Source organism: Xiphophorus maculatus, chromosome 18, assembly GCF_002775205.1.
Source record: "Xiphophorus maculatus strain JP 163 A chromosome 18, X_maculatus-5.0-male, whole genome shotgun sequence".
Taxonomy (NCBI): Eukaryota; Metazoa; Chordata; class Actinopteri; order Cyprinodontiformes; family Poeciliidae; genus Xiphophorus; species Xiphophorus maculatus.
In genome coordinates this window covers 1,056,365-1,077,463 of record NC_036460.1, presented here as the reverse complement: position 1 = coordinate 1,077,463, position 21,099 = coordinate 1,056,365, and the positions used below count along the sequence as shown (strand labels likewise).

Sequence of the window (21,099 nt, the reverse complement as noted above, 5' to 3'; positions counted from 1 at the left end):
AGCAAAGGTCACGAGGTCACTGAGTTATTCTGATCAAATGTAATGGAGGATGCAGCATCTAAGGCGGTAGGAGGAGTTGGGTGGGCAGAACCGCTCGTGGACCGACCCCTGATTGGCCAGTTTGTATCAAACAGAGCTCCTGATTGGCCCGTTGTGTGGTTGCTACCACAGCATGCGTCTCCATTGGCTGAGAGGAACTCAGGATGTTTATGTTCAGTCGGCCATGTTCTGTATGTGGCCCTGCTGTTAGCCCATATGCTAATAGCCTCGCACAAATCTGACCTGAACCAGTGAACGCTCTATAAATAAAACCTACTAAACATTAAAACTATATTTATTATATAGAAATTTCACTGGCAGGAAACTGAAAAAGCAGCAAAATAAAACGATGATGTGAACAAATCGGTTCTGAAACAGATTTAAAAAGAAAACATTCTGATAATGAGACGCTCTGTGTCTGTCCGTCTCTCCGAACACCCAGGACGTGTGTGTGTGTGTGTGTGTGTGTGTGTGTGTGTGTGTGTGTGTGTGTGTGTGTGTGTGTGTGTGTGTGTGTGTGTGTGTGTGTGTGTGTGTGTGTGTGTGTGTGAGAGAGAGAGAGGCGGCCATCTGTTAATGACTGCATGGAGAAGACCGCAGTCCATCCCCTGCTGTCTCTCTCTGGTTGTTGTCCATTTTCTGGTCCGACCTGCTGGAGGAGGAGGAGGAGGAGGAGGAGGAGGAGGAGGAGGAGGATGATGATGATGATGATGATGATGATGATGATGATGACGATGATGATGATGATGATGATGATCAGCTGCTGGTACCAGGAGGTTCTGATCAGACCCTCTGGACCTGCAGTCTGAACTGGGTGTGTGGTGACAGTTTTACCTTCCTGATTCTAAACACTTCCTGTTCTCCAGCCTTGAAGGAGCCAATGAACAGACAGGACAGGCCGAGTCAGAGCTCTGGTGACTTCCTGTTCCTGGCCTCCATTTTGAGACGCACGATGAACAGGAAGTGCTGAACAAATGGAGGAGACGCTGAGCAGCTGCAGCTGAACAGAAAGCAGCTTCTGGCTCTTCCTTTATCTCTCCTCTCTCTGTTACGTCCTTTCTGTTTCTGAAATCAATGCCTCTTCCTCCTCATCTTCCTCATCTTCCTGTTCCTCATCTTCCTCCAGTGAAAGCAGCGTTCTTCGTCCTTGGTTCAGCTCCTCCTCCTCTTCCTCCATCTCTCCTCTGATCTTCCTTTGCTCTGAATCTCTTTGGGTTTTGCTTTTATCTGCTCCAGCTCCTCTGGCTGTGTTTTTGTATAAATGTGTTTATCTAAAGTATACATTGCTGCAGCAGCTGCAGCTGCTGCAGCTGCAGCTTCAATTCTCTGTTTTCCTCTTGGTGGGAATTCGTGTTTCCAGTTTCTATGCATGGAGGTAAAATGGAAGAACAGATTTGTGTTACTTTGACTCCATCAGTTATTAGACTTGTCTTCCTGCACAGCAGCAAACGGCGCGCTGCATCTGACCCCGCCCCTCACCCAGGGGATTGTGGGAATTCGATTCAGACTTTGTCTCTATCTGGGAGGCAGGCGGAGCTGCAGCAGCAGGCGGAGCTGCAGCAGCAGGCGGAGCTGCAGATTTAAAAAGCGGACAGTGAACTCAAACTAGTTGAAGAGAAATATCAACGTTTCTGTTTGACATCATTCTGTATAAGCCACGCCCACAACATCCTGACCAATCACAGCCCGCCTCCCAGAGCTCAGCGCTGGAGGGCGGCGTAGCTTGGCTCCGCCCACCAGCTGTGTTCCATTTTGTGAACCTTGACCCCGGTGAAGTTCAGGTCAGCTTCTGGGAATTCAATAAAAACCAGCCGGTCGAGTTTCTTTTTCATTTGTTGTTTTCAGAGCATGCATACCGTTCCAGTACGTCTCCATGGCTTCAGCAGATCGGTTTATTTTCATATCGGTTCTGAATCATATTAAATGCGAATCACACCCTAGGTTGTTGTTTATAACCAACCACTAATAATAACAATAACTAAAGTTATTGTTATTATTATTAGCTTTAACTTTATAGAACTAGGTAGAAGCGAACAGAACCTTATTACTATTATTATTCCAGGATTATTATTGTGAGGGATGTTTCTCCTCTGGTCATGCAAATGTCACATTTTCATGATAATGTGTTTGTTTGTCCTCACTGTTCATTACCACACGCTCTGATCGGATCGGCTCTGGACTCAAGAAGCATCTTCAGACTGGAAAGAGGAGCTAACAGGCTGACCTAACGAAAGATGGAGGGCAGTGGTTGGAGCTCGGTCAGCTACAAACCCAGATCCTGGACTGTTGCTGGGGCTAACCGTTAGCTTACCAGCTGTCGATTTCCAACCAATCAGATCCGCCATCTGAAAGGTGTGTCCAGGCCACACCTGCTGGACATTTCACTTCCAGGATGTCAGTCCTCCATCATGGCCAACGGCGCCTCTTCCCGCCCTCTTCCTGTCCTCTTCCTCTCCACTTCCTGTCTGATCACAGTTTCCAGCCTCGTCTTTCCAAACAGATGTTCCTCTGTGATTAATGGCTGCCTTTCCTCTGCCTGACCAGATTTATAGCCGGGTCCTTTTTCTTCTCTGAGGACACGAAGAGGACATCTTTATGGTGTCCTCATCCCTAAGACGTCTTCTTCTTTTTGATGGAGACTGACTGGTTAGCCTCTTTTTTTCAGCTTTTCACAGTTTGACCTGAAAGGTTTTGGAGGTTCTGATGAGGACGTCGTCTTCATCAGAACCTGCTGGACCCGGGATCAGAGTGTTTCCCTTTGACTCGGTCTTCTCTGGGTGAAGCTGATGACTTTTCAGTCTCCATCGCTTCCTTTTCACTATCTGAGAAGGCGCTTTTAAAATGAGAGATGAAAGATTGAATAAGTGGGAAACAATCCAGCTAAAGAGGCAGAAAGAGGTTTGGAGTGAAGGACCTGCAGCCGGTTCTGCAGCTCCAGCTGGTACCAGGCTGGTCTCCAGAAAGGCTGCCAGAGTCCAGCTGCAAGTGGAGGCCGGGTGGAGGAGGTCTGGTCCTGGCCGGGCATGTTGGGCTCAGCGCAGCAGGCTGCAACACAAACGTCCATGGAAAACCAACAGATTCATTGTTTTGCTGCTGAACTTTGACCTTTTGTGAGGGTTAGAACCCTCTGAGCTTGTCTTCATCTGTCCCCTCCTGCTCTTCTTCCATCTTCTGACTTCTGTTTCTTCATTCTCTCTGGTGTTTCTCTGACCTTTGACCCGATCGTTTCCCTGCAGGTCGGGTCCAGCCGGCGGCTCCTGATTGGTTCCCACCGAGGCAGAGGGACACGGCGCCGCCTGCAGGTAAGACGGCTCCTCCTGCTTTCAGTCATCTGTCTAAAGCAGAGGTCAGAGGGGAAGATAATGCTCTCTGCCTTTCATTGTGTTGTGACCCTTGACCTTTCCTGCAGGTGGCAGGTGAACTGCCCACCGGCCTCAGACTGAATGAATGAATGACTGACTGAATGAATGAACAGCTCTAGAGTCCTCTGGACAAACCGGCTCTACTGCAGGACATTTTCTGCTTATTTGCATCATTTGCTGTATTTCTGATTCTGTGTGTTGATTGGTTAATTTCTATATTTTGCTCAGAAAACAAAAAGCTTCTTTCACTGACAGCTGCTAATCTGTGAATGCAGGGCAGATTAAATCCAGGCAGATTAATCTGCATGCAGCTCATAAACTTGTTTTTGGTCGTTTCTGTTCTTGCATTCATTTTCTCTCAGCTTCAGATAAAAGTGGTGAACTCTGACCCCGGGCTCGCCCCGCACCTGGACCTTTGCTTGTTTGTTTGTTTGGCTCGTTAGAAGCAGCAGCTGGAGTCTTAACGAGCTGACTGGGGAACGCTGCGGACCAGAAACAGACTGGGAGCGAGCCGAGTCCTGGTCTGAGTCTGAGTCTGACTGAGGCAGAAAGCTCAGCAGAACCTTAGGACTGCCTCCTTCTTCCCTTCCTGGTTCCCCCTGGCTCCGCCCTCTATGTGCGTTCCTCCTGGCTCCGCCTCTGCATTTTCCATAATGCTAACGGATGCTAGCATGCTAGACGAGCTAGCCTAGCCTTGTTTAGCGGTTGCTCCGACTCTCAGCCCCATCAGCTCACCGTCGCAGACCAAGTTCACTTCCTGCTCTCAGTGAAGTGAACTTGGTGACCAATCGCTTCCTCTCTGACCTCTGACCTCTGCTGTATTTTCTGGATTCCTCTGAGCTGTACATCATGGATCTTCTCAGCTGCTTTCTGAACCAAATGGATCCAGTTTGTTCTGATCCGACTGGCCAGAAAACGTCTGAGACGATTCTCAATAAGTTCCCTCCCAGCCCAGCACTGACATCATCAGCATGTTCCAGATTCACAGCAGCTAATGCTAACCTCATGCTAGCCAACCAGTAAGACCTACTTCACCAGGTCTTACTTTCATACTTCCCCCAGTTTGTCCCAGTAGCAGTGGCCATCCTAGGGGATCTGTGCAGTGAACAGAACCCGACCTGATGGTGGTTAGCTGGGTTCTGATGGTTCCCTCCAGGCCTGATTCTTCTTCTCCTTCAGCGTGTTAGCGTCGTTGTTAGCGTTGTGAGCGCCCTCCGGCTGAACGAGGATTCAGACGTTTTGCTGCAGAATGCTGCTTGTAAACTGCTGCATCACAAACAGCTGCGTTTATGATTAGCTCCAGGCTAACTGCAGCTAAAGTGAGACGTGATGCTTTGATGAGAGAGAAATTATGGGATAGCGTTAGAAACAGAACTAATAAAATCATTTATCCACCAATCAACCTGATCAGCTTTTCTAAACAGAAACCAGCAGAAAACATGAAATTTGCTTCAGTTTATATTAAGGTTCAGTTTTAGCCGCTAACGTTTTCACTCTGATCATTAACTACATCGATTCTAACGCATTAAGTCTTTAATGCAGTTTAAAGCTTTAAAGCTTTGAAACCACCAAACACCAGAGATGAGTTATGACTCATCATGACCTCGTGACCCTGCTGAGGTTGAACTGAGTCAGGCATTCGGACCAGCAGCCTGCTGAGGTGTAGCATCCGCCAGAGAAGCCATGTTGGATTAGCTCTACTTCCTGTTCTGACAGGAAATGGATCATTGTTTGATTTTCTGGTTCTTGTTCTGGTTCTGCTGCGCTGCTGGTTCTTGTTGACCTGCTGACCCTCCTGTCCTCAGCGTGTTTGTGGAAGCGTTTGGAGCGATGTCCCCGTTTGCCATCTGTCCGTTTCCTGTCCAGTCCTGAACTGCAACGTTTGAACAACACAATAACCTCGTTATGCACACAAAGCTTTATTATTGATCATCAAGCAAAATGAGACGCATCACAGCCAAACATTTAAAGGCATAAAAACACAATACACAGAAATATTCTCCATAGATGATGGCGAAACATTTTGGAGGAAAATTAGACGATTTGAGCTGCAGGTTTCTGATTCGAAGGCTGCATGTCACAGTCTCCAGTCTGAAATGTTTTGTTCTTTTTGGTGTTTCTGGCGCATCAAAATGAGTTAATTAATAAAAGATGCTGCCTGTTTCCACATTAGCATGAAGTAAACAGGCTCTCTGCTGAGATCTGATTGGAGGTTCAAATGTCACATTCATTTAGTTTGTTGCTTCTGCTTTAAAGAATTATGTAAAGTTATTCCAGACTGTAAAATGTTTGGCTCTCAGCAGCAGCTGATTGAACATGCAGATCAGCTAACATGACGATTATTAATATTCATTATTATACGTTAATAATAACCAGCTTGGCTGAATAATCAGAGAGTGCAGACGAGTTCACCGTCACTGCTCAGCTAACGCATCAGAACCGGTTCATTTCTGACCCATTGGGTCTAAACTTTGGTTAGAAAGAAGCTACAGAGTAGCTGATGTTAGTCGCTTCATCAGATCTTCATCAGATCTTCATCAGAGGCCTCATGCATAAAGCGGCGTGCGCACAAAAAATGTGCGGCGCCATATTTAACGCACAAGTCGGCGTGTATAAAAGTGTCAACGGTACCGGTACCTGCTTTAAGTTCTGCTCAGAGCTCCAGGATGATCAGTCTGGATGAATCTAAACGCTCAGAAACCAGCAGATCAATCTGATCTCTGATCAATGGCTCCATGTTCTCCATCAGAGCCAAAGCTCCTCAGGTAGCAGCTCACCTTGATGCAGCTACTGATATACCTGGGATTGCATTCACACCTGATCACCTTCAATAATCAAAGCGGTCCAGCTGCAGCCGCCCGCTATGTGAATGCTCCTTCTGGACATAAAGCATCTAGTATTTATAATAATCGTCCACATTCCCACTCAGAGTCTCTCTGCCTGTCTTTAAATCCGGCTGAACGTTCTGCTGCTCTAACAGCCATTTACAGGATCTCTTTACTTTTTACTTTTTTAATTAGGATTTTTTTTTTCTTTAAAATGTATTTTTATTTTGTGAGGTGACATTATTTGTCCTCAAAACACCTTTTAAATAAAATATATAATAATTATTATTATTATAAATACTAATACTGCTACAAACAAAGACGTTGCCATGGTTACTGCTTCATGCAGTGGCAGACTTCCGAGTATTTATACTAATTTACACTAAGATGTATTAATGGAGGCGACAGCCGGAGCAGCAGCTGCTCTGTTTCCGCAAATCAGGATTTATAAAGGAAAGATGCGCAGCCGCGGCTTTATGCGTCCGATTTGTTTTGTGCGCCGCACTTTTCTACGTTTTTCCATACGCCAAGTTTTAGTGTGAAAACTGCAAACTGTTTTAACATGAGGCCCCTGGTCATTTATAGTTCAGCTCACCAGATCCCCATCAGGTCCTCGGTGTTTCCTGATGCTTGAATCTCCTCCAGCCTTTGAATCAAGCAGGTTGTCCCTCGTGTTTCTGTAATTGTCCTCAGTTTTTGTTCTCTGGCTGATGATCCTGTTTGTTGGAAGATGAGCGGTGATGATGTCATCGGGGGTCTGAGGCGACGCGGCGTCTCAGTGGGAGGAAATCACCTGAAGTTTTTCTGCCTGGGATTTTTTTACTGGAGGGACAGGAGTGAAGGTGTGATGATGAACACATGAGGAACATGAACTCCCCATGAACGTCGCAGCAGGGTGCTATGGATTCTACACAGTGAGACATCTGTAATCAATACGCCCATCTCTGATGGAGCTGCAGCAGGGATCTCCATGACCTCTGACCTTATTCACATGTTCATGAACACATAAATGATGTTATTTTTATTTATGCAGATTGTTACATATTTGATGTTTCCACCAGAAAGCAGATCAAAGGTCAAAGTTCAGCCTGCCTTTATCCATAAGAGCTTCAGTTGTTTGTCCACCTGAGCAGCTGCAGCTCCTCCATCTTCAGTAAATTATCTCTTTCTGTTTTATTATGACTTTATTTGCTGATGAAGATCTGCTTGTTAAAATAATCACCACTTTGTGATGTTGTAACCACGGCAACAGTCTGGGGAGAGGAAAGCTCGTCCCGTCGGAAAGCGACAGAACGCCGCCGTCTTCCTCCTGGAAATCTAAAATGGATTGGGTCGGAACCGGACCTTCCCGCGCATTTCCTTCATCTGAATACACACTTCCTGTTCCGTATCCTGGTTCCACACACACTTCCTGTTCCGTACCCTGGTTCCACACACACTTCCTGTTCCGTACCCTGGTTCCACACACACTTCCTGTTCCGTACCCTGGTTCCACACACACTTCCTGTTCCGTATCCTGGTTCCACACACACTTCCTGTTCTGCAGTGTTTGATTGTTTCACAGCTGTAAATAAAAATCTTCCTGCTGTTCTTTGCCATCGACCGTTTCTAGTTGCTGCTGAACAACTTTTCAGAGTTACAGTGATTTTGGTTGCATAGGTTGTTCCTGTGTGTGTGTGTGTGTGTGTGTGTGTGTGTGTGTGTGTGTGTGTGTGTGTGTGTGTGTGTGTGTGTGTGTGTGTGTGTGTGTGTGTGTGTGCGTGTGTGTGTGTGTGTGTGTCCTTTCTCTCCCTGTATGAATTTATTCTGGTTCCTGCTGAGCTGCACTCAGAATCAACTGGAGGGAAATCAGTGGCAGCGTTTTCCTTCGCTGTGTTTACAGGGAAAATTCAACATTTATAGGCCTGAAAAATCGATGAATTTATGAATCGTGACATCAGGCGCTCTCGCCTCGCAGCGCAGGAAGTTTCATCGGTACGGTTTCCTGCAGACAACAGCAGCAGCTGAACCAGACCACTCGTCTGGAAAACCCGGAGTAATGAGGAGGAGAAAAGTTTCTGATTAAAACGTCAGGGGGCGTCCAGCTGAGTGTCCGCCACCACCGTGCTTCACCATGTTGATGTTTTGTGTTCTTGGTCTTCATGATGCTGGACGTTCTCTAAAGACGCCCAGAACCAGAACATCTGCAGCTGGATCCAGGTTGAGTGAAGTGAAGGAGCGTGAAAAGGTTCCTGTGGTATCAGATCAGACCCACCTGTCTTTGTGCTGCAGGGAGGAGTCACTGCATCGCTATGGCAACCCTGACCTATCATTCCTGGTGGTTAGCAGGATTTTCCCCGTTAGCAGCGCTAGCTGAGAGAGCAGTTCAGTATCTGCAGAAGATTTTGATGCAGCCCGGTTCCGGTCCGGCTCTGGTGCCGGCCCCAGCCTGGCTCAAGCTGTGGCCCGGTTCAGGCCCGGTTCCACCAGATTTCAATGCTTTATGGAGTCTGATGAGCTGCTGAACCAGGGACATTTCCAGAACCTTTGGTCAGCTTGCTGATGAAGCAGGTTCCGGGTCGGTTCTGATTTCTGTCCGTCTTTGTGTCCACAGGCAGACGGACACCATGGACGTCCTCTGGCTCGTCCTCCTGTCCTGCCTCCCGTCCTGCCTCTGCGACATGCTCTGTCCAAAGCGCTGCACCTGCCAGAACCTGCTGCCGTCCTACACGGTGCTGTGCGCCAAGACGGGCCTGCTCTTCGTCCCGCCAAACATCGACCGGCAGACGGCCGAGCTCCGGCTGATGGACAACTTCATCACCACGCTGAGACACCGAGACTTCGCCAACATGACCAGCCTGGTGAGTTCTGGAGGCAGAGTTACACGGTGAGCGGGGCGGTCAGTCAGTTTGGAACATGATGATCAAAATGGAATAAATCGATAAATGTGACGGAACAAAGAAATGATCTGGAGTCGATTGATACTCAGACAGATGAGATTCCAGAGTTAACCCAGTGCAGCTCTTTTCCATCATTAGTTTGCCGTGTTTCATAATAATAAAACGTGTTTATTATTATTAACTGGTGCAAAAAACAGATTGAAAATCGATTTATTCACTGCATGTTTGTCTGTTAAGGTTGAGATGGAACTGAACATGAAAGCAGCTCTTTAAACCATTCAGACCAGCAACACAGAGACACAATCACAAATCCCTGATTTGGATCGGAGCGGCAACGATGATCTACCGTAACACACCACACAATCTTAGAAAGACCAACGATCTAAGATTGTTGTATGGGGAAAAATAGGAGCAAAAATCATGTAGTGTGAATTATTGCATCAGGTAGTCGATGTGCCCATTTTCTCTATTTAAATCTAATTATTACTGAAGGGCAACATAATATACAGACTTCATAATCTGCACTCTTTTGGTTGAATGCAGTATTTATTTCCACTTTGGCTTTATGTTGTTTAGTTTTTATCAAGTACATTTTTTGTTAATGGAGACTGAGAATCCATTTTGTTTTTGGTTGTTTTGTTTATTTTGTTTATCAGTTCCAGTGTTAAATATTCTTTTGAAAATAAAGTATATCTATCTTTGGCAGGAAATCACATCATTATTATGTCATTTCCATTAAATCAGTGTAAAAAGGTCTTCAGACAATATTATCGTTTATCGCAATAATTTTTGAGACAATTAATCGCTCAGCAAAATGTGACAGGCCTATCCCAAAGTAATGCAGTCCTCAGCTCTCACCGCTGGGACGAATCCCTTCTTTCTGTTTGGCTGTGTGACTAAAGTGCTGGACTCTGAGTCAGAAGGCTGCCGGTTCGATTCCGGGTTGAGTCACGTTTTAAAGCCCGTGGCGGTGCCCGGCCAGGAACCCGTTATTATTCTTCTTGTCACTATGGTTATTATGATTTGTGAAGTTTGAGCTTTTTTGCTGCTCTGAACGTGTTTTTCTTTCTGCAATCAGGATTTTTGGAATCTGGAAACTCCAGTTAATCAGTCACTAAATTAGGATTATTTCAGTAATTAATCTGATAAATCGCTTCGGTCTCATCTGAACCGAGTTCTACTCAGTCAGAACCTGAACAGGATCTTTGGGTTTAGCTCTGCTGCTGGGAAGCGTTCACCCCCCACTACCTGTTGCTAATAAATGAAGGATCTGAGGACCGGTGCTAACTGGATCCGTTACAGAACCACTTTCTGACTCCAGCTGTGGTTTGATTCTGGTTCTGAAACTGCTTTGGAAAAAATCCCTGGATGAGCAGCCAGGGATTCTATCTATGGGAAGGGAGGCAGAGACCTGCCTTACTGGTGGACTCAAACTGGGAACTCTGGTTCTGACTGAGTCCATCATCTGGACTGCTGATCTGTCCTGTAAGGAACCACGAAGTTTCATTAACTCAACAATTGCAAATGCAACAGAAAGGAAGTGAAAATGTTGCATCATCTCTACCTGAAGGTCTCAGGTTTACAAAGGAAACTAATCAGGCCTTTCACCAATATTTCATTTTTTACAACATTTTAGCAGAACCGGCTCCGGTCCAGACGGTTTCTTGTTTCCTCTGGTTGTGATCCTGTGTTTGTTGGTGCAGATCCACCTGACCCTGAGCCGGAACACCATCAGCCAGATCAGACCCTACACCTTCGCCGACCTGCAGGACCTCCACGCCCTCCACCTGGACGCCAACCGCCTCACCGTCCTGGACGACTCGCACTTCCAGGGGCTGGTGAACCTCAGGCACCTGATCCTGGCCAACAACCAGTTGCACAGCATCTCAGAGGGGGCCTTCCAGGTAGGAGCGCCTCAGCAGGGGGCGTCCAGGTAGGAGCGCCTCAGCAGGGGGCGTCCAGGTAGGAGAGCCTCAGCAGGGGGCCTTCCAGGTAGGAGAGCCTCAGCAGGGGGCGTCCGGGTAGGAGAGCCCCAGCAGGGAGCGTCCAGGTAGGAGAGCCTCAGCAGGGGGCGTCCGGGTAGGAGAGCCCCAGCAGGGAGCGTCCAGGTAGGAGAGCCTCAGCAGGGGGCGTCCAGGTAGGAGAGCCTCAGCAGGGAGCGTCCAGGTAGGAGAGCCCCAGCAGGGGGCGTCCGGGTAGGAGCGCCTCAGCAGGGGGCGTCCGGGTAGGAGAGCCTCAGCAGGGAGCGTCCAGGTAGGAGAGCCCCAGCAGGGGGCGTCCAGGTAGGAGCGCCTCAGCAGGGGGCGTCCGGGTAGGAGCGCCTCAGCAGGGGGCGTCCGGGTAGGAGAGCCTCAGCAGGGGGCGTCCAGGTAGGAGAGCCTCAGCAGGGGGCGTCCAGCTCTGGCAGCGTTCTCTCTGCTGGTGTTTAGTGAGGTGAACAGAAGAGCCTTCATCCGGTCCAACCTCATCTTCACTGAGTTGTCTGAGTGTTGGGAGCGTGGAGCTTGGCTTTGTCAGAGGAAAATAAAATAATGTGAGGATGAATTTTGAAAGCGCTGCCGGCGCCATGCCAACGCTCTGGATGCGGCTCAGCAGTCAGAACCTTTCCATTCTGCCAACAAGTGTTATGAATCATCCGACCTCACAGTCGGTCGGCCTCTGCCAACAATCCTCTGCTGAAAACTTATTGAAAGTCATTAAAAGCGGCTCAGAGTAGCTGTGGTGCTGCGGGTCAAGTGGTTCCTGGCTCCATCAGAACCAGCCGGCCCAGCTGAATGTCTCTGTAATGACCCGAGCAGCACCGAGCGCCGCTGCTGCAAGGCAGCGTCGGAACCGGCAGCGGGACGAGCTTCAGTACGTCCCTGTCCTGTCCCCTGCAGGACTTCCTGGAGACGCTGGAGGACTTGGACCTGAGCTACAACAACCTGGTGGACATCCCCTGGGACACGGTGTCCCTGCTGGTGAGCGTCAACACGCTGAGCTTGGACCACAACCTGATCGAGAGCGTCCCCGAGGGAATCTTCTCCAACCTGCACAAACTGGCCAGGTACGGCTCTGTGCTCAGGGCGCCAGCAGCCAGTTCCTCTGGTTGGATCTTCTCCAGTAACTCCAGATTAGCTGGTTCTGGTTCTAAAGGCGTCAGAAGGTCTGGTTCTGCTGCATCACCAATAATCAAATTTATCTAAACTTCTGGGCCCAGAGGAGAGAAATGACCTGATTGTTTTGATTTCTTTTTTTTTTATTATTATTTATTTTTATTTTCTTCCTGATTGGTGGAAACAAAGTCACCACGGCGTCTGGTCACTTCCTGTTTGACCAGTGTCTACTAGCAATGGAAACGATGCAGACTGCATTAGCATTCCTGCGCCGCCACGGCAGCGCTGCGTCCTGATTGGCTGAAGGTGGCAGGTGTGAGTGGGTGCTGGATATAGTTGGATGGAGGACTGGGCCGAGCCGTTTGCTGCGCTCCTCTCTCTAACTCTGCTGATCCTTGGCCTCCCTCTTTCTCCCTCCTGATCGATCGATTAGCCATCTGCTCCCACCTCTTCCTTTGGCGCTAAACGCCAGAAAGCCGTAAATATGATTTGGGATTAGTGAGTCAGCTGTTGGCCTTCCCCTCTCCTCATCTGTCTGGACCTGCCGCTTTTATTTTCTAATAATTACGTCCTCTGGGTTCATATTTACAGCAGCAGAAACTGACTTCACAGACATTTGTCCTTCCTCAGAAAAGACGAGAAGAACAGCCGCTTTGTTTTCATGGCTGCTTTTTTAAATTGCCACTGAGGCTGCAGTCATGTTGCTCACTCTTCAGATGTTACTGGGATGAAATATTCCCTGGAGGTCAGTGGGGGTCTGTGTCTCTGTGTCCACCAGGCTGGACATGACGTCCAACAAGCTGAAGAAAATCCCCCCGGACCCGCTCTTCCTGCGGATCCCGGTCTACGCCAAGATGAAGGGCTCTCCGCTCACGGCGCTGGTGCTGAGCTTCGGGGGAAACCCGCTCCACTGCAACTGTGAGCTGGTGTGGCTGCGGCGGCTGACCCGCGAGGACGACCTGGAGACCTGCGCGTCCCCCAGAGACCTGGCCGGGAAATACTTCTGGACCATCAGAGAGGTTCGCTCGCTAACACACTTCCTGTTAGCGCTAGCTGTGCCACCATCAGGCAGGAGTAACGTCAGCGCTGAGCAGGTTCCCCAGTTTATCCGTCCAGGCCTCTGGACTTACTGTTCACCAAACTCAGGTTGCTCAGGTTGCCCTAAATCCAACGAAACACTCAGCTGATAGCAACTGGAAGTGGACTACCAAAATAAAAGCTGGATGAACCGCTCCAAACATCAGGACGTTTCCTCACAGATCAGAACAATTCAGTCTGACCAGCTGGACTTTATAGCTCCAAAACCCAGCTTTTATTTTGATAGTCCACTTCCGCTCAGCAGCTAGTCAGTTAGCATATTCAACATTTATCTCCAAACAAGCTGAATATTCATTTTGTAAACTAAACGTTCAGCTAAACATTTCTAACCAACAACATGGTGGGAAAATGTCTGAAACACGAACCGCCATGTTTCCTCCACAACCCAGATTACTGCAGATTAAAGCTTAAAATCCCGGCTAAAGGGAATCCACTAGTGGGAGAGTGGTTCTGGCCCAGTTCTGACCTGGTTCTGATCTGGTTCTAATCTGGTTCTGACTCGGTTCTGATCCAGTTCTGATCCGGTTCTGACTCGGTTCTGATCCAGTTCTGACTCGGTTCTGACCCGTCCACCCAGCTCCCAGCGATTCTCTATGAGCATCTGATTCAGATGACAGTGTCAATAAACTGGGATTATCTGGGATTAAGAGGAAGCTGCGCTGCCGGCGTCTTCCTGCAGGAGGCGCTGCAGCGACAGGATTGGCCGCTGCTGTCGGGTCATGTGACCTGTTGCTCTTCTTCTCTCAGAGTCAGACTGGTCTTGCTGTTTCTGACTTGGTTCTGGATTAGAAACCGCACCTGTAGGTTTTAGTGAAGCTGCTGCAGGAAGCCTAAGAGCTCCTGACTTCTGACCCCTGCCGGGCTCCACGGTTTGGACCGGATCCACTCGGGTCTGAGCCTCGGCGGCCATGTTGTGAGCCTCTCTCTGTGCTGCAGGAGGAGTTTGTCTGCGAGCCACCCATGATAACACGCCACACCTCCAAGATGTTTGTGATGGAGGGTCAGGAGGTCAGCCTGCGCTGTAAGTCCATCGGGGATCCGGAGCCGTCCACGCACTGGGTCAGCCCGGACGGGAAGCTGATCGGGAACACGTCCAGAACCGTCTGCTACGAGAACGGGTCGCTGGACATCCTGAAGGCGTCTGTCAAGGTGGGCGGGGCTTCGCCGATTCTGATTCTTCCTGAATTTCTCTTCCACTCTTCATGAGTTCCTCTTGTTTCCTGTTCCTAAGGATTCTGGGAAATTTACGTGCATCGCGTCCAACGCAGCCGGCGAGGCCACCGCTCCCGTCGAACTGGTCGTCAACGCCTCGCCACACTTTGGGCCCAAACTGGAGCCGGACCCAGGGCCCTCAGACATCCCCACATCCATCAAATCCAACGTGAGCGGGGGCCAGCCCAGGGCCGACCCGCAGCGGGTCAGCGTGTCGGACCTGACCTCCAGCTCCGCCGTCATCCGCTGGCCACCACAGAACCACATCCCAGGGGTCCGCATGTACCAGATCCAGTACAACAGCTCCACCGACGACATTCTGATCTACAGGTGAGGCGTTTCGGGCGATTCAGGCGCAGAGAGGACGGTTCCTCCGCCGCCGTCTGGACTTATCAGAATCAGAGAAAGAGGAAAGCTGAGGCTTTCTGGAGCAGATTTTGAGTTTTGCTGTGTGGATGTTCCGGACAGATTAATAATCCATGATCATCCTAAAAGCTTCAGAGTAAAACCATTTATAAGAAGCGTCGTCACACTGTGTGAGTTAGCTATTCCATTCCACAGCTCTGGAGCGTGTTTAATGAAAACACTTCTAGCTGTCCTTTGGATCTTATGTTAGCAATTAACACAGCTAGCATTGCTAATGGTCAGTGGTGGACACCGCTAACTACAAAGGTTGTGCTAACCTTAATGTGCTAATCATAAGCATTAGCTAACAGTTTAGTTTAACAGTAAAATGCCATACCACCTTCCTCTTAGCTGCTGACCTTCCACTAAAAACACTTTCTCTTCTAGAAGCTTCTTACATTTCCTGCTCTTTGTCAGACGGACACTTTGAATTTTTTTCACTTAGTCACATCTTCCACACTGAAGAGAGTTGCTTCTTGTCCTCCAGTCTCACAGCAGAAGCAGGTAGTCCAGCTAATGTTTCTACAAACCGGCTCTGACTTCAGACGCCTGGGTTCATTAACCGGACGGAGAAAACCACTGGGCTGGAGGTCAGCTGCTGCAGCTGCTGCTGCTGCTGCAGCTGCTCCAGCCAGTTTCTGCTGCAGCTTCTGCTGCAGCTACAAAGGAAAAGCAGCTATAAAGGAAAGGAAATCAAGTTTCCAGAGCACAGAGAACATTAAGATGGTTGTGAAGCAGTAGGTCGCTGCTTTCATGAAGCAAAGTGTTGTTGCTGCAGCAGTTGTTAAATTTAACGTTAAAGATTAATCCGAGTGGTTATCTTACACAATATTCCTATCGCTGTAGGAATGAGCTGGATTAATAAAATGGCTCATAATCCAGATGTGGCTTTGAATAAAAGAGCAGCTGGACCCGTTTGGACTCTTCTGTCACCAAGCGTTCGTCCCAGCAGAGGCAGTCCTAGCCGGCTTGGCGCCCTGGGCAAACCGCCTTTCCGGTCCCAGTGGCCCCGCCAGTCCCAGTGTCTCGTGGGTAAACTCCATCGTCCCTCATGTTGGGACGTTTCCTGTTTTAGCTCCTGATGCGACAGCAGGCAGTGTTTATGGCCCGGGTTCCTCCAGAACTCAACATCCCGTCTACAGAACTCCATCAGGACATTTCCAGTATCAGTCTGGGTTCTGGTTCTGACTGGGACGGGCTGGATCAGGTGGATTCTTTGGCAGGCAGAGGTCAGCCATTAACCCGACACACCTGCCGTTTCAATCCAACTTTAGATCCGCTCTGGGTCAGAACCGATCCTGTTGGGATTAGTGGAGAGGAAATCCAGATTTCTGCTTCATCAGGACCGGATGCCTTCCTGCCCACATCGTTTTACCGCCTTCAGCTGACCATCCGGGAGTCTCAGAGATATGTGACTGCCCCCTGGTGGCCAAACCAATAAATATCAGCTGAAACCACTCACTGCAGCCCAGTTGATTCAAAGTCATGTTTGGACTCACTGAAGTTTGAAAGTGTGATATGAAGATCCACATGCTGGGAGACTGAAGGAAGCTTTTCCACAAAATGTTCCACCAGAAACCAGCAGAGGCTGTCCTGGAGCTGCCTGAACAGAAATCATGGTTCTAATGTCTCCCACAGCTGCTTGGACAGAAGCTGCTCCATCTTTCATATTCCACTTCTTTATTTATTTATCATCTTCTGATGTAGGGGGCAGTATTGTACCCTCATCTTAAAGAGAAGAAGACTGACCCAAAACACACAGAACAGCAATAACAAGTCAACATGGAGGAGTTTTATGAAAAGACCTTAACTGCAATAATAAACAAGCCAAATACCAAAACAAGTCGTGTTGGAAGAACAACAGGAAGAAATTCCTGAACGTTTCCTGATAAAATGTCTGAAGCATCTTGTTCCGCTGATTCTCTCAAGTAAAACTAAAAAATAAATCAATAAAAAAACAAGGTTAAAATATTTTTAACACTTTTTGCTCACCTTTTCCTGAAGGTGAACAAAAAATTGTGATTATAAAGATATATTTCTTTCATTTCTACAGCAGCTAATAGAGTATCCATCCATCCATCCATCCATCTTCTTCCACTTATCCGAGGTCGGGTCGCGGGGGTAGCAGCTTCAGAAGGGAGGCCCAGACTTCCCTCTCCAGCCTCTTCTTCCAGCTCCTCCAGGGGAATCCCGAGGCGTTCCCAGGCCAGCCGAGAGACATCGTCCCTCCAGCGTGTCCTGGGTCTTCCCCGGGGCCTCCTCCCGGTGGGACGTGCCCGGAACTCCTCACCAGGGAGGCGTCCAGGAGGCATCCTGACCAGATGCTCCTCAACTGGCTCCTCTCGATGTGAAGGAGCAGCAGCTCTACTCTGAGTCCCTCCTGGATGACTGAGCTTCTCTCCCTCTCTCTAAGGGAGAGCCCAGCCACCCTACGGAGAAAACCCATTTTGGCAGCTTGTATCCGCGATATCGTTCTTTCAATCATGACCCAAAGCTCATGACCATAGATGAGGGTGGGAACGTAGATCGACCGGTAAATCGAGAGCTTCGCTTTTTTGCTCAGCTCTCTCTTCACCACGACGGACCGGTACAGCGCCGCTTCAAGGCAGACGCTGCGCCAATCCGCCTGTCGACCTCCCGCTCCCTTCTTCCCCCATTCGTGAAATAGAGTAAAAAAGAAAAAAAACAAACAAATTGAATTATTTATTTTTTTGTTTTGTTTCATCTCACCCAGTACAGAAGAAAAAATATATAAATATAAGATTTTTTCTTTTCCTTTTGTTAAGCCCTGAATTGCAGGACTTACAAAAACGGCACAAGAGATTTTAAACTTTTTCATTTGCCCTTCAGAGCCGAGGCCAAACAGAAAGGTGACGCAAAAAAATATTTTTTCTTTTTACTCTTTTGGCTGTTTGGTGTAGAAATGAAATAAATTTATTTTTACAGTTGGAAATACTTAAAGGAAAAACACAATTCATAAAATTTTGCACATTATAATTTTTTCAACCTCTTTTAGGAATAAATATTCCACAAGGAGAAAAAAAAGCTATAATATAATTCAATCTAGACTGGAAGCTAACAGGAAGTAAACTGGAAGCTAACAGGAAGCTAATGTAGCGCTGATCTGAAGGCACTTTTAATGCTACTGCATTCAAATAGCAGAAAATAGTCGTCAAAAACAGCCTTTTCTCCTCACAGCGCCTGTTTAACCAGGAACATCACTATTTTTAGCACATGGATGTAGCATTTCCATTAGCGATGTTTCATGTAGCATAAGAGCAGCTAAATAACTGCTAACACAGTTCTATCTCTTTTTAACACAGTTTAAGTGCTCTAAAGCACATTATTTTACAAGAACAGTAATAAAACTATCACTTATTATACTTAAAATACACTTATTGAACACAGAAAACAAAACTTCATACCTTCTCCCACGGAATCCGAACAGAAAGAGCGCGAAGGAAAAGCCTCCACAGACTATAACAGTATGATCCGTTAATTTGTCTTTTAAACCCGAACTGACACTCAAAACTACAATCCATGAACTCAATATGTTTAACAGTAAATATAATAATTCATATTTTCATTCGCAACACATTAAATTTGAATAAAAATAATAATTTTGAAACAGGAAGTTACCCGCTGTTTTGCAATGGATCTGTCTTTTCAAAATAAAAGCCGCCAGTGCTCATATAATTTCCTACCGGAATAGCTTCTCATTTTAGCTTCTCAAGAATATAGTGTAATAACATCACACTGCTACACTAACAGGAAGTAAACTGGAAGCAAACAGGAAATAAACTGGAACCTAACAGGAAGTTAATGGGAAATAAACTGGAAGCTAACAGGAAGTGTGATACTGCAAGAGGCAGCTGAAATGTTATTTCCTCCTGCAGAATCTCTTGGCAGATGCTCTGGTTGCTAAAGTTAGACTCTGGAGGAAGAGGAAGAGGAGATGTTTCTTTCTTCCTGCTCCTCTTCTTCCTCTGGGCCAAGAAAAACCTGCCCAGTTTCCTCCTTCACCATTTCCCGATTCTCCAGACCAGACAGAGTTGCCCTGTGAGGAATGAGCATCAGGAGAAGCTCTGCCTCCGTCAGCAGCAGGAAATGAAGAAATCGATTCTTCCTCCTTTAATATTCTCTGCTGCTCCTCTTCCTCCTCTGTCCCACAGAACTGGATGCTTGTGCTTTCATGAAAGGCTTTCTGTTAGCGGGTGCATCTGAATGTGAGTGTGTGTGTGTGGGTGGGTGTGTGGGTGTGTGTGTGTGTGCGTGTGTCTGACTGTGTGTGTGTGAGAGAGAGAGACTAAAGCAGGGGGGGAAGGCGGCTGATGAAAACTGTGAGGAAGAATCAGATGATGCAGAGATGAGAGGAAGAGGAGGAGATGACAGCTGATCATATTCTGCTGAGGTGATGAAGGCATCAGCTTTCCTCTCCTACTGCTCTCCACTTAATGTCACCTTCCTCCTCTTCATCCTTCCTGTCTATCTGTCCCAGCAGTCAGAAGACAAAACGTCCAAGTCGTCCTCTCCCCCCAGAGCTGGAAACACAGACCATCTGGAAGATCAGAGACCCGGAAAAAACTGTCTCTGTTGGACGGGTTTATCCCAGAGCAGTAGCAGAAGAAGAGTTTACCTCAGTAGAAGAAGAGTTTACCTCAGTAGAAGAAGAGTTTACCTCAGTAGAAGAAGAGTTTACCTGAGTAGAAGAGTTTACCTCAGTAGAAGAAGAGTTTACCTGAGTAGAAGAGTTTACCTCAGTAGAAGAAGAGTTTACCTGAGTAGAAGAAGAGCGGTGAAGATGGCGTGACTGATCCAGCTTTACTGTGGCTCATCGATGGTTTCTGGTCGCTCAGCTTAGCGATCCGATTCTTCTCCAGACGCTGCTTCAGAATATTCTGATCTGATCTGCCAGCAGGAAGTGATGGACAAGATTGTCATTTTCAGCCAATCACGTCACATCCATAATTTATTTGGATTTATGAAATCAACAAGAAGTAGAGAGTTATTGCTGTTAGCATTCATTAGCAGCAAGCAGGTAAGGTGATAGATGGATCGATTGATTGATGTGCTGCTGTTTTTCCTTCTGCTTTTGGATGCAGCTGCAGGGTTTTTGTTCCCGTCTTCCATTTGGACAGTTGCTATGGCAACGGTGTATAGTTTTTACAGCTGGCAGCAGCTGATTAGTATCTGAAATAAACCCCAACGTCTCTCCGCTCTGAGCGATTCGCTGCGTTTCTAATCTGAGCGGATTAGCAGAACTCGCATTGCTTCTGCAGCAGAACCAGGAAGAGCGGCTGTCACAGAAAAACTCCCATGATGCCTCAGATTTACAGCGCCGCCTGGTGGAGCCTCGGCTCTATATCATCCGCATGAAAGATTCAGCAATATGGCGGCCATCGTGGCTCCCAACATGGCCGCCGTTTTACTCACAGAGTACTCTGCTGGCCCGGATCTCTGGAGCGGTTCTGACCCGGTCCTACAGTAGGGCCGTTATATAATGTTATTGGTTCTGTTGCAGTTTGAATGGAAATGTGTTGAGTTGATACAGCTGTAGCCGTGGTTAACATTAGCATTCCTCTGGACCCAGAGCCAATCATCTGTCTCCGTCTGTCTGCAGGATGATCCCGGCCAATCACAAGTACTTCCTGCTGAGCGACCTGGCGGCGGCGCGGGACTACGAGCTTTGCGTCCTGGCGGTCTACGACGACGGTGTCACCACGCTGACTGGAACCAAGATGGTGGGCTGTGTCTCCTTCACCACCGACTCAGAGTACGGCCGCTGCCACTCCATCCGGGACCAGGTCAGTGCTCCGCCTACCGGGACACCTACTGGGCCCAGTTCACCAAACTGAACGGTACCACAGATCCCAGTTTACTGATCTGGTCACCAGGTCCAGATCCATCAGTCCCCCTTCATTCTGAAAGCCCAGAGGTTCTGGTTCTGGTTAATGGACGTCCACCTAGACAGAGCAAAATTAACACATCGATTCAGTGAAGCATGGTGGTGGCAGCATCATGCTGTGGGGCAGCAGGAGAGCTCAGACTGGGGTCAAGGTTCATCTTTCACCATGACAACCATCCTAACACCCAGCCACAGATATTAGAATGGCCTAGTCAAAGTTCAGAGCTAAATTTCTGTGGCAGAACCTGGAAACTGATGTTCCCAGTGGTGCTGAAAATA

At 47.9% G+C, this 21,099-nt stretch overlaps 1 protein-coding gene across 1 annotated transcript in view; it reads left to right on the top strand.

The window, feature by feature from the left end:
- LOC102227827 (leucine-rich repeat and fibronectin type III domain-containing protein 1-like protein) overlaps positions 1–21,099 on the top strand; it is an 83,924-nt gene that overhangs the window by 53,119 nt on the left and 9,706 nt on the right. Inside the window, exons 3-10 of the mRNA XM_023351045.1 lie at positions 3,276–3,341; positions 8,820–9,066; positions 10,809–11,009; positions 11,985–12,151; positions 12,979–13,219; positions 14,235–14,447; positions 14,530–14,840; positions 20,536–20,719. Of these exons, the coding sequence (XP_023206813.1) occupies positions 8,833–9,066; positions 10,809–11,009; positions 11,985–12,151; positions 12,979–13,219; positions 14,235–14,447; positions 14,530–14,840; positions 20,536–20,719 (1,551 nt within the window). The 5' untranslated portion in view covers positions 3,276–3,341; positions 8,820–8,832. The remainder of the gene's footprint in view (positions 1–3,275; positions 3,342–8,819; positions 9,067–10,808; positions 11,010–11,984; positions 12,152–12,978; positions 13,220–14,234; positions 14,448–14,529; positions 14,841–20,535; positions 20,720–21,099) is intronic.